This window comes from Tachyglossus aculeatus, chromosome X1 (genome assembly GCF_015852505.1).
Source record: "Tachyglossus aculeatus isolate mTacAcu1 chromosome X1, mTacAcu1.pri, whole genome shotgun sequence".
Taxonomy (NCBI): domain Eukaryota; kingdom Metazoa; phylum Chordata; class Mammalia; order Monotremata; family Tachyglossidae; genus Tachyglossus; species Tachyglossus aculeatus.
Genome location: NC_052101.1, coordinates 104966010 through 104978818, shown reverse-complemented (window position 1 = coordinate 104978818; position 12809 = coordinate 104966010). Strand labels below are relative to the sequence as shown.

Below are 12809 nucleotides of genomic sequence, written 5' to 3'. Positions count from 1 at the left end.
TGTCTTCCCCATCTTGATTTTGAAAGAAGGCGGGGGCATGGAATGGACATGGCAGGAATGAGGATGTGAGGTGGAGATGGGGACTATATATATATATATATATATATATATATATATATATATATATATATATTGTTGTTGTTTGTTTTTTCCAAGAAAGGTGGGGCAGACTCTGCATCAGGAGGAGGCAGGGGGACTCGCACCGCTATGAAAAGCAGGTGGGATCCCAAGATCATGGGAAAGGGTTGATGATGAGACAAAAAATTAACAAAAGAAGATAGATGGGGAGAGTTGTGACTGGAAAAAAGCAAGGCAAGCAAGGTAGAGTCAATTTATCTAATTGCTTAGGGAGAGTGGGTGGAGTGAAGTTATAAAATTGCCTGCCTGGTGATAGCTGACTATATGTGGTAGTTTCTCACTTATTGGCAGTGGCACTAACCTGTTAACTGATCTGGCATTCCTGGGGAGCAGGCTTGGGAGTGAGGTAGTCTAGGCCTCAGACCTATGCCCCTGGCACCACACTGCCCTCATAGACTGCTTCTGTCCAGCATGGGGCTTATGTCAGGAGGCAGAGCAACCCTGGAGACAAGGAAGGCACACAGGGTGGAAAGTGTGGTCCCAGATAAACTAGTGTGTGAGGGGCACTGGGCTTCCTTTAGCCACAGAGCAGCAGTGAGAAGCATCATGACCTAGTGGAAAAAGCACAGGGCTGGGAGTTAGGTGACTTGGGTTTTCATCCTGACTGTACCACTTGCCTGATGTGTAACCTTGGGGAAGTCACTTAACTGCTTTGTGCCTTAGTTTCCTCATATGTAAAATGGGGACTCAGTACCTGTCATCTCTCCCACTTAGAGCTACAAGTGGGACAGGGACTGTGTCTAATCTGATCTAATCTAATCTGCTTGGCACATAAATTCTTAACAATACCACAGTTATCCTTAGTTTTACTTGCTATATGGGGAGAAATTACCTGGGCGGTCAGTGTGGAGACTGAGGGGAGAGTGGGGGCAGGGAATGTAAGATGCAAGAGCTCTGGACTAGAGTTATTAGTCTTATGATAAATCCTCTCCCTATTTCTGTGTTATCCCCTCAGCAGCTAAGAACTTCTGAAATGATCAATTCCCCCATTCAAATTTCTGTGAATGTGAACTGTGATGATTTGGGAATATGTCTGGTATACTATTGTGCTGTACTCTCCCAAGCACTTAGTATAGTGCTCTTCACACAGTAAGCACTCAATAAATATTATTGATTGACTCAGGGGAAGTTCTTACCTTGAAAACTGGCAAATTTAAGTTTTCTCGTGCTTCAGATTTAAGATGACCATTTCATTGTTTAAGATAAATACTGAATGAGATTCAATCATTCAGTGGTATTCATTGGGCACTTGCTGTGTGCGGAGCACTGTACTAAGGTTCACAAGGGGCAGGATTTCAAGGAGGAGTGCTTTCTAAAAAAGCATGACCTGAAATAGCAGGAAGACAATGGTCTGGGTTAAATGAGTTGGAGACTCCACCAATTGGAGGTGCAGGTTGTCTTTCCAATTTCAAGGGTGTTTGGAGAAATATTTTCTCAGGGAATGATGAGGGACACTCTCCGTTGAACATGTGGGAGGGTCCCTAATCTGAGCCTGTAAGGAATTCAGGTGGATTCTCTATGTAATCCAGAAATCAGATGAGGAGGGTTTCCTGTCTGAATTGGTGCTGCCTTAATCTTAGTTCTTCCCCAATCTTCTTCAGCGGCATTAGAGGTGCAGTAACATCTTCAAGTCCTTCCCTTTTGTACTCTCTCAAGCATTTAGTACAGTGCTCTGAACACAGTAAGTGTTTAATATGTTGCCATTGATTGATTGATTAATGGAGTGACTCCAGGGAGTCATTGAGATCCCCTGAATACTCTGAGCCTCCAGCACATGCTTCTCCAGACTGCTTCTTTGTCATCAGACTAGAGCTGAATATGGTATTAGTTTACTCCCTTATCTTCAAGTAATTACGTCCATGTGTTTATCCTCAAGCGCTTGGATGCTGCACTCATACCTCAAACTACTAAACACAACTATGGAGCACAGAGTTCTCCTGCAAGTTTGTAAAGATCCATCCCTTCCAAATGTTATCCTTTCTTCTGCATCTTCAAAGTTGTTACAGTGGTGCATTAACATTATAGGTTGTAAACATTTTACCGTACAAAGTAGAATTCCCACTGATATGTGCAGCTTGTTCACTAATGCATTATAACAGATTTATCAAAAGGGTGGAAAGCATTGCCTAACTCCCACCAGTCATGAATGTGCCATTATGTTATTTTCTTCTTTTGCTTGATTTGCATTAGTCCCAGCCCCTTAATGTATTGACTCCAGACATTAGCTTGCAAAAAGATTTGGATTTTCTTTTTAATACAGCTCTTCCAGAATGGGAACAAAAACTCCAAGATGCACATATATCCATCCAAGACAACATGTTTTGGGAGTGTAAAGCAAAAGGAAAGCCAAGTCCTTCCTACACTTGGTTAAAAAATGGTCAACCTCTTGAATCAGAGGTAAAAAAAAAAAACCCACTTTTCTTATGAAATATATATTTAATCTTAGTACTAGAAGATTTTGCTCTGACATTCTTTAATATGCAGGTGAATTTAGCTATAATTAGTAAGTGTTGCCATTATTTTTTTTGTTCCCATTATTTTATCAAAATTGGGAATTTTCAAACTGTTTTAAATAAATTGTACTATTTCAGTCTTGATGTTTCACCTGAAGTACTTCCACACCGGCATGGAATCCTCACCTTCTCACCCAGAGCCCTCTTAGCCTTGCCCTTTTCCCTACCTTGTTTCCCATACACTGCCCTGGAACCAAGCTAACAGCAACCATCAGTGCAGGTGACCAACAAAATCACTCCTACATTCTTCCTAGCTAAGGGCCTGCTTCTTACTGCCCTCCCAATGGAGAGATGAACTTCCAAACTTCAGAGAAGTGGTAGCAGTGACAGTCAGGAGATGTTTTTACCTGACCTGCTCCTGTCACAGCTGTTTTGTTACTTGCTAGGTTTTCTAGATTTCTTCTCTGAGCAGACATAAGCAACTTATCCAGGGGTAGAAGTGGTTGGTGCCATTGTCCTACTGGCCACTGCATGACCTATTAAATACTTGGAAATACCCCCAGTTGTACAGATGTACAGATTACACAGGGGGAGACTATTGCCCCCCCACACAACCCCAGGAGAGTACATGGCCTGTGGTGTCACTTTTGGACAAGGTTGGTGATGGGGTGGTTGCCAGTGTTTTTTGTGACATGGGGCAACCTAGTACCTTAATTCAGGTCAGCCTCAGGGAGTCTGCTTTGGGCTGGGGGTGTCCTAGAAGGATCTGGACAAGGATTGTTTCAGTTTCAAGGATCCCCATGGTGATGTGGGGTTGGTAGAATGGCAGTCCCTAAACTGGAAACCAGGGTACTGGCCAAGAGGTTTGGAAACTCTGAGCCCTGTTGGACAAGTTTTAAGGACCACACAGGGGTCCCTTTGTGCTATTTTTGCATACAATATCATGTTTGTTAGTATGACCATATATTTACATATTGTTCTTTCATTAGGACAGAATCCAAATAGAAAATGGGACACTTAAGATAACTACACTGAATATGTCAGATTCTGGTCTCTACCAATGTATTGCAGAAAATAAATATCATACCATTTATTCTAATGCTGAATTAAGAGTCATAGGTAAGTTACACATACAGAAACAGGTGAAATATGTCCCTAGTGTCTGATTGTGATCCTTCATAATCTCAAACATGACGTACATTGTTGTTTTTTTTTTCATGGTATATGTGCCAGGCACTGTATTAAGTGCTGGAGTAGATAACAGCTACTCAGGTTGGATGCAGTCCATGTCCCACATGGGGCTCACAGTCTTAATCCCATTTTACAGATGAGGTAACTGAGGCACAGAGAAGATAAGTGACTGGCTCAGGGTAACACAGCAGACACATGGTGGAGCCAGGATTAGAACTCAGGTCCTTCTGACTCCCAGGCCCATCTCTATCCAGCAGGTCATGCTGATTCTCATAGCACATGTGTTTTAATATGCCCTTTGGCTAGAATACATTCATGGAATTAGGGAATGTTCTCTGGACAGTGTGAGCCTGTTTGGACTTGGAGTGGTGGCGTTTCCATGGGTAAAATCTTGGAAAGTGATTTTTCATTTTACTGTGCTCCTCTCCATTTTCTCTCTTTTCTCTCTCTCCCCTCTCCCCCTCTCTCCCCCTCTCTCCCCCTCTCTCCCCCTCTCTCCCCCTCTCTCCCCCTCTCTCCCCCTCTCTCCCCCCTCTCTCCCCCTCTCTCCCCCTCTCTCCCCCTCTCTCCCCCTCTCTCCCCCTCTCTCCCCCTCTCTCCCCCTCTCTCCCCCTCTCCCCCCTCTCCCCCCTCTCCCTCTCTCCCCCTCTCTCCCCCCTCCTCCCTCTCCCCCCTCCCCCCTCTCTCCCCCTCTCTCCCCCTCTCCCCCTCTCTCCCCCCTCCTCCCTCTCCCCCCTCCCCCCTCCCTCCTTCTCTCCCCCCCCGCCCCTCTCCCTCTCTTCCCCCCTCCCCCCTCCCCCTCTCTCTCCCCCTCCCCCCTCTCTCCCCCTCTCTCTCCCCCTCTCTCTCCCCCCCTCTCTCCCCTCTCTGCTCTCTCCCCCTCTCTCCCCCTCTCTCCCCCTCTCTCCCCCTCTCTCCCCCTCTCTCCCCCTCTCTCCCCCTCTCTCCCCCCTCTCTCCCCCCTCTCTCCCCCCTCTCTCCCCCCTCTCTCCCCCCTCTCTCCCCCCTCTCTCCCCCCTCTCTCCCCCCTCTCTCCCCCCCTCTCTCCCCCCTCTCTCCCCCCTCTCTCCCCCCCTCTCTCCCCCCTCTCTCCCCCCTCTCTCCCCCCTCTCTCCCCCCTCTCTCCCCCTCTCTCCCCCTCTCTCCCCCTCTCTCCCCCTCTCTCCCCCTCTCTCCCCCTCTCTCCCCCTCTCTCCCCCTCTCCTCCCCTCTCCTCCCCTCTCCTCCCCTCTCCTCCCCTCTCCCCCCTCCCCCCTCTCCCCCTTCTCTCTCTCTCTCTCTCTCCTCTCTCTCTCTCTCTCTCTCTCTCTCTCTCTCTCTCTCTCTCTCTCTCCCCTCTTCCCCCCCACCACCACCGAAAAAGGACCAAAATTCACCCAGTTCACTACAAACCAGGGTTGAGAGTCACCAGGGAAGCAGTGACCTGTTTGCTATCTGGCAAACATACTTAACTGCTTTAGAAGCAGATTATCACTATGCTTCCTCCCAGTTTTCCAGAGGTCCAGAGACAATTCATTCATTCAATCGTATTTATTGTGTGCAGAGCACTGTACTAAGCACTTGGAAAGTACAATTTGGCAACAGATAGAGACAATCTCTACCCAACAATGGGCTCGCTGCTTAGAAGGGGGAGACAGACAACAAAACAAGTAGACAGGCATCAATAGCATCAAAATAAATAGAATTATAGATATATACACATCATTAATAAAATAACAAATATGTGCAAATATGAGCAAGTGCTGTGTGGTGGGGAAGGGGGTAGAGCAGAGGGAGGGAGTTGGGGCAATGGGGAGGAGGAGCAGAGGAAAAGGGAGGCTCAGTCTGGGAAGGCCTCCTGGAGGAGGTGAGCTCTCAGTAGGGCTTTGAGGAGGAGAAGAGAGCTAGTTTGGCAGGTATGAGGAGGGAGGACATATCAGGCCAGAGGTAGGATGTGGGCCAGGGGTCGATGGCAGAATAGGCGAGAACAAGGCATGGTGAGGAGATTAGCAGCAGAGGAGTGGAGTGTATGGGCTAGGCTGTAGAAGGAGAGAAGAGAGGTGAGGTAAGAGGGGGCAAGGTGATGTAGAGCTTTGAAGCCAATAGTGAGGAGTTTTTGCTTCATGAGAAGGCTGATAGGCAACCACTGGATATTTTTGAGGAGGGGGATGACATGCCCAGAGCATTTCTTTAAACGATAATTTGGGAGCAGAGTGAAGATTAGATTGAAGTGGGAAGAGCCCAGGAGAATGGGAGACAAGAAAGGAGGCTGATGCAGTAATCCAGTCAGGATATCATCATATCCTGAGATTGTACCAACAAGGTAGCGGTTTGGATCGAGAGGAAATGGCGGCTCTTGGCGATATTGTGAAGGTGAGACTGGCACGTTTTAGTGAAGGATTGGATATGTGGGGTGAATGAGAGAGCGGAGTCAAGTATGACACCAAGGTTACAGGTTTTTGAGATGGGTAGGATGGTAGTGCCATCCACAGTGATGGGAAAGTCAGGGAGAGGACAAGGTTTGGGAGGGAAGATAAGGAGCTCAGTCCCGGACACGTTGAGCTTTAGGTGGCAAGCAGACATCTAGATGGAGATGTCCTGAAGGCAGGAGGAGGTCAGCCTGGAGGGAGGGAGAGAGAACAAGGGAGGAGGTGTAGATTTGGATGCCATCTGCATAGAGATGATAGTTGAAGCTGTGGGGATGAATGAGTTCACCAAGGGAGTGAGTATAGATGGAGAACAGAAGGAGACCAAGAACTGACCCTTGAGGAACCCCTACAGCTATGGGATGGGAGGAGGAGGAGGAGCCTGAGAAGGAAACTGAGAATGAATGGCCAGAGAGATGAGAACCAGGAGAGGATGGAGTCCATGAAGCCAAGGTTAGATAACATGATGAGAAATGGATGGTTGATAGTGTCAAAGGCAGCTGAGAGGTTGAGGAGGATTAGGATAGAGTAGGAGCCTTTGGATTTGGCAAGAAGGAGGTATTTGGTGACCTTTGAGAAGGCAGTTTTGGTGGAGTGGAGGGGAAAGAAGCCAGATTGGAGGGGGTCCAGGAGAGAGCTGGAGTTGAGGAAGTCTAGACAGCGAGTGTAGTTGAGTCGCTCTAGGATTTTGGAAAGGAAGGGTAGGAGGGACATAGGGCAATAATTGGGGGCAGTGGGGTTGAAGGGTTTTTTGTTTTAAGATGGGGGAGATGTGGGCATGTTTGTAGGCAGAGGAGAAGAAGCCGTTGGAGAGTGAGCAGTTGAAGATGGAAATTAAGGAGGGGAGGAGGAAAGGGGTGAGTTTTTATAAGGTGAGAGGGAATGGGGTCCAAATCACAGATGGAGGGGTTAGCACATGAGAGGAGGGAGATCTCCTCTGAAGATACTGGTGGGAAGGATGGGAAAGTAGAGGAGAGGGTTGAGAGTGGAGGGATGGAGAAGGGGGAGGAGTGACTTTGGGGAGCTCAGACCTGATGGTGTTAATTTTCCTAATGAAGTAGGTGGCCAGATCATTGCGGGTGAGGGATGGAGGAGGGGGGGAAACGGGGCCTGAGGAGGGAGTTAAATGTCTGGAACAGCTGACAGGGGAGATGGGCATGGACAATTGAGCTGATTGGGTCATTCAATATTAACTGCTGATTTTTATCCTAGATAGCATATTTGAAAGCCATTTTTAGATGTATTCGAGAAGGAAAAGTAAAATTTAGATGAACTGAGAGTTTCAACAGCACTAGAAATTCAGCATTAATTTCAAACCCAAGTGGCTAGAACAATTCCCCACTATGTTTAAAATGAAGAAATGACCTAAGGGTTAAACTAACTGAGTAGGTCAAGAAAACTCTTTGCGCATGTACCAAGACCTGAGTTTCCCCTGCATGAAATGATAGTGATAAAACTTCTTTATTACCTATGTTCTTTGAGAGCAGATTGATTTTTGAAAAATAGAAAACATTTCTAATGATTAACTCCCTTTTAAAAAAAACAAGCATAGGTGAATTAATATATTATCACTGTAAAAAATATACATTCCCTTGATTTCATAATTAACATTTCTTAATTTCATTTCACTTCATTTTTTTCCTGTAGCTTCTGCCCCCGATTTTTCTAAAAAACCCGTACGGAAAATATCAGTTGTCCAAGTTGGCGGTGATGTTACAATTGCTTGCAAACCGGATGCTTCACCCAAGGCAGTTATTTCCTGGAAAAAGGGACCAGAAATCCTGAGGCAAAGCAAACGGTAAGTATTGGGGGGTTTTGCTTGTTTATTTGTGAAAACAGTTTTTTTAAGGAAACTACATGCAATTAATGAAGCTAAATCTTAATTAATGAAGACAATTAATGCAATTAAATGAAGCTAAATACCAATGATCATCTTCTTGCCAAATCCAGTGGCTTCTACTCCATCCTAATCCTCCTTGACCTCTCAGCTGTCTTTGACACTGTGGACCACCCCCTTCTCCTGGAAACATTACCCAACCTTGGTTTCAATGATACTATCCTCTCCTGCTTCTCTTCCTTTCTCTCTGACCACTCATTCTCAATCTCTTTCAGGGGCTCCTTCTCTGCCTCCCGCAACTTAACTCTGGGAGTCACTCAAGGCTCAGTTCTAGGTCCCCTTCTATTCTCCATCTATACCCATTCCCTTGGGCAATTCATTTACTCCTATGACTTCAGTTACCCTCTCTAGGTGGATGATTTCCAAATATACATTTCCAACCCTGATCGGTCTCCTACACCGCAGTCCTGTATTTCCTCCTGCCTGCATGTCCCATTGAAACTTCAAACTTAACATGTCCAAAACAGAACTCCTTATCTTCCAACACAAACCCTATAACCCCCCTGACTTTTCTATCACTGTAGGCAGCACTACTATCCTTTCTGTAACCATGGCATTATCCTCGACTATCTCTCATTCAACCCATATATTCAATCTGTCACCAAATCCTGTCTATTCAACCTTCACAACATTACTAAAATTTGACCTTTCTCCATCCAAATTGCTACCATGTTTATCCAAGCATTTATTTTATTCCGCCTTGATTCCTACATCAGCCCCCTTGCTGACCTCCCTGCCTCCTTTCTCTTCCCACTTCAGTCCATATTTCATTCTGCTGCCCAGATCATTTTTCTACAAAACTGCACAGTCCATGTCTTCCCCACTCATGAAAATCCTCAAATGTTTGTCCATTCACCTCCACATCAAGTAGAAACTCCTTACCCCTTGCTTTAAAGTTTTCAATCACCTTGCCCCCACATTACTTCTCTGAGTTTTCTACTTACAACCCTGCCCGTTGACTGCTCCCCTAATGCCACCCTACTTACTGTACCGCAATCTCATCTATTTTGTCACCAACCCCTAGCCCACATCATGATTCTGGCACCCTCCCTGTTCATATCCAGCAGACAATTAGTGTCAAAGTCTAATTAAAAGCATACCTCCTCCAAGAAGCCTTCCCCGACAAAGCCTTCATTTCCTCTTCTCCCACTCCTTTCTGCATCTCACTTGCAATGGGATTTGTACCCTTTATTCACCCCACCCTCTCGCCCACAACATTTGATGTACATATTTTAATGTCTACCTCCCCTTTTAGACTATAAGCTGCTTGTGGGCAGGGAATGTGTCTACCAACTCTGTTATATGGTACTTTCAGACATGCTTAAAACAGTGCTCTGCACTCAAGTGCTCAGTAAATATGCTGATTGATTAAATACACCACTGTACATTTAGGTTCCAAATCTGAAATATTTTAATACATAACTTTACATTTCTTAAAATTGTGAATTTTAATGAATTCAGTTCAAATGCTTTTAAAGATTGGCATACTGAGGAAAATCAGTGAGGAAAACATTCCATAGTGTGCATACACAACACACACTCCTGGTGTTGTGACTGAAATAGTTCCACAGGTTTTCAACACACAATAAAATGAATTCACCACATGAGAATATAAAAAATGAGATGATGATGATGAAAACAGCAATCTTTCCAAAGTGAATGTGTTTCAGGATTTAAGCCAGAATTTGTGTGTCTTCAGTGAAAGGGCAAGGGAAGTGTAAGCAGATTTCCATAATGGAAGACCCTTCAGAGGAGAAAGGATGATGCAGGTCCTCTTATAGGTGAAACTGACCCAGTGAATTGAAATGGCTGAAATGTAAAGCATCCATAAATAATGCTCTGTCATCATGAGGGTTTGTTTCAGATATTTGATAAGTGAATTTATAGGAGTAACAAATTCAATATATCAGGTAGTGGTGTATAGAAGTAAATTAGAATTGAATTAGGAAGCCCCATCTTCACTTTTTTTTAAGATTTCTTACTGAAATAATCCAATAAATGAAATGTTTTATTTGAAAGGCCCCCAGTACATGAGATGCTGCATTCTAAAGCAGGTAGATTTTTACCACCCAAAGTTGACTAGACTGATACTAATAATCATGATTAGTGTTCCATTCGTTAAGCACTTACTATGTGCCAGGCACTGTACTGAGGGCTAGGATAGATACAAACTAATCAAGTTGGACCTGGTCCTTGTCCCACATGGGGCTCACAGTTTTAATCCCCATTTTAAAGAGAAGGGAACTGAGGCACAGAGAAGTGAAGTCACTTGCTAAAGGTCACACAGTGGACAAGTGGTGGAACAGGGATTAAAACCCAGATCCTTGATTCCCAGGCCCATCCCCTATCCATGAGGTCACCCTATTCTCTTTTGATGAAACCCTAATTTGCTCCTTTAACTGTGTGTTCTTTGCTTGTTTCCCTAGTCCCTTTCCCACCATCACCCTTCTGTTCCTGAGAACTCATGAATTATTATTATTATTAATTATTATTGTATTTGTTAAGCACGTACTATGTGCTAGGCACTGTGCTAAGAGCCTGGGTAGATACAAGATAATTGGGTCGGACATAGTTCCTGTCCCACCTAGGGCTCACAGTCTCAATCCCCATTTTACAGATGAGGTAACTGAGGCACAGAGAAGTGAAATGACTTGCCCAAGATCACACAGCCAAAAAGTGGCAGAGCTGGGATTAGGACACAGGTCCTATGACTCCCAAGCTGTGCTCTTTCCACTAGACCTTGCTGCTTCTCTGAATTCATATTCTGTAGGAGTGGAAGCTTTGTCACTTTATTTAAAGAGGCAGAGCTAATCAGTAAAATCCAATCCATGTGTCCAGTGTCATGTTTGATGACATCGGCCCTGTTGATGATTTCCTCATTCTGTCTTTGAAATCTTGACAAGGTTTTGATCATGAAAGAGGAAAACATTTAGAAAAAACTGCCTTCAAATGAGGTAAAATAAATCTGGAGTTCTGATTTAAATCTCATAAGGTAACTGGAAACAAAATTGAGCAAAATAAAGTGCTTATTGACTTGAGAGATTTTTTAAAATTCCTCTTAATGTAGGCTTTCGCTGAATAAGTCCTTATTAGCCCTATCTGCCCTCTTCTCTGTGTCAACTATGCACTTTATCCACTGTGCCCTGGTGCTAACCTTCTCACTGTGCCTCGTTCTCGCTTGTCCCACTGTCAACCCCTGGCCCATATCTTACCCCTGGCTTAGAATGCCCTCCCTCCTCAAATCCACCAATCACACTCCCCCCACCTCCTCCTTCAAAGCCCTACTGAAAGCTCACCTCCTCCAGGAGGCCTTCCCAGACTAAGCCCTCAGTTATCCCTCCCCACTCCACAGCATTTGTGTATATATGTACATATCTGTAATTCTATTTACTTATATTAATGCCTGTTTACTTGTTTTGATGTATATATCTATAATTCTATTTATACTGATGCTATTGATGCCTGTTTACTTGTGTTACATCTGTCTTTCCCCTTCTAGACTGTGAGCCCATTGTGCCCAGGGTTTGTCTCTTTATTGCTGAATTATACTTTCCAAGCACTTAGTACAGTGCTCTGCACACAGTAGGCGCTCAGTAAATACAATGGAATGAATGAATGCACTTGGCTATGTATCCCTTAAGCACTGTGATACTCACCCCAGCCTCACAGCACTCATGTAAACATGTAAATATCCTTACACTTTATTTCCCCTACCTAAAAGTTTTTTTAAACGTCTATCTCCTTCTATATACTGTAAGTCCCTTATAGGCAGAGATTTTGTCTATCTCTGTTGTATTGTACTTTCCCAAGTGCTTAGTACAATGCTACACACACAGTAGGCACCCCATAAATGCCACTGATTGATTGATCTTAAAGACCTAGATAGGCACAAAGGAAGAATTGGGCCACTAATGAGACTTCCCAGTTTTTTTTTTATCACAACCAGCCTTTCAGGTTGCTTGAAGCATTAGAACTGATCAACCACAGAACAAGCACTGTGAGCAAAATCAAAGACAGCCCCATTGCTATGAAAATTGTGAGATGATTCATTCAACCTCTGTTTACGGAGAGTTTTCTATTCGCTGGATCTCTTCTCCATATTTTGTTTTCCGAAGGCTTTGGAATTCACACCATTAATTTAGTCATAGGAAAGGAGCGTCTCTTTCTTAAACACGTTTCTTAAGGAAAAATAATCGGTCCAAAGAGATGGAGTAATTACAAGTGTAAATCATTGCCCAGAAGAGAGTATCTAAGATCATTCGTCCAGCCTTGCAAAGGTAGAATCTAGGTGTTCATGCTTTGTCCTCTGACCCATTTGCTTTCATTAAGTTCAGGGATTCAAGCTGCTTATCATAAAGCAGTAGATACAGTCTGCTCTATGTATCACTTTAAGAGGAGACTTCTTAGTTGGCTCTTTCTTGGATGTGCAAAGTCTGTCCAGATCCATTTTCTTTCTGAGGGACCCTGCCGAGTTCTCTGGATTAAAGTGCTCACATGGCATTAACAAAACTGCATTTTTAAAGATAGAAAATTTAGACAAGGCTTTTCAATTAAGGAGTCTCCTGCTGAGGAAAATTTCTAGGCTAGAAATTGAGTCTTCCCCTTTCTTGGGAACTGGTACCAAATGAGCAACACATCACACTTGACTAAATCATGTGAGACTCTCCCTTTCGGGTAAAAAAGATGCTTATATGAACCTCTAGAGCTAGATACAGTATACTTACA

General features: G+C 44.4%; 1 protein-coding gene across 1 annotated transcript in view; it reads left to right on the top strand.

Annotated features, from left to right (window-relative positions):
* CNTN6 (contactin 6) overlaps positions 1-12809 on the top strand; it is a 320129-nt gene that overhangs the window by 205347 nt on the left and 101973 nt on the right. The window contains exons 8-10 of the mRNA XM_038772802.1: positions 2399-2535; positions 3581-3710; positions 7835-7985. Coding sequence (XP_038628730.1) covers positions 2399-2535; positions 3581-3710; positions 7835-7985 — 418 coding nt within the window. The remainder of the gene's footprint in view (positions 1-2398; positions 2536-3580; positions 3711-7834; positions 7986-12809) is intronic.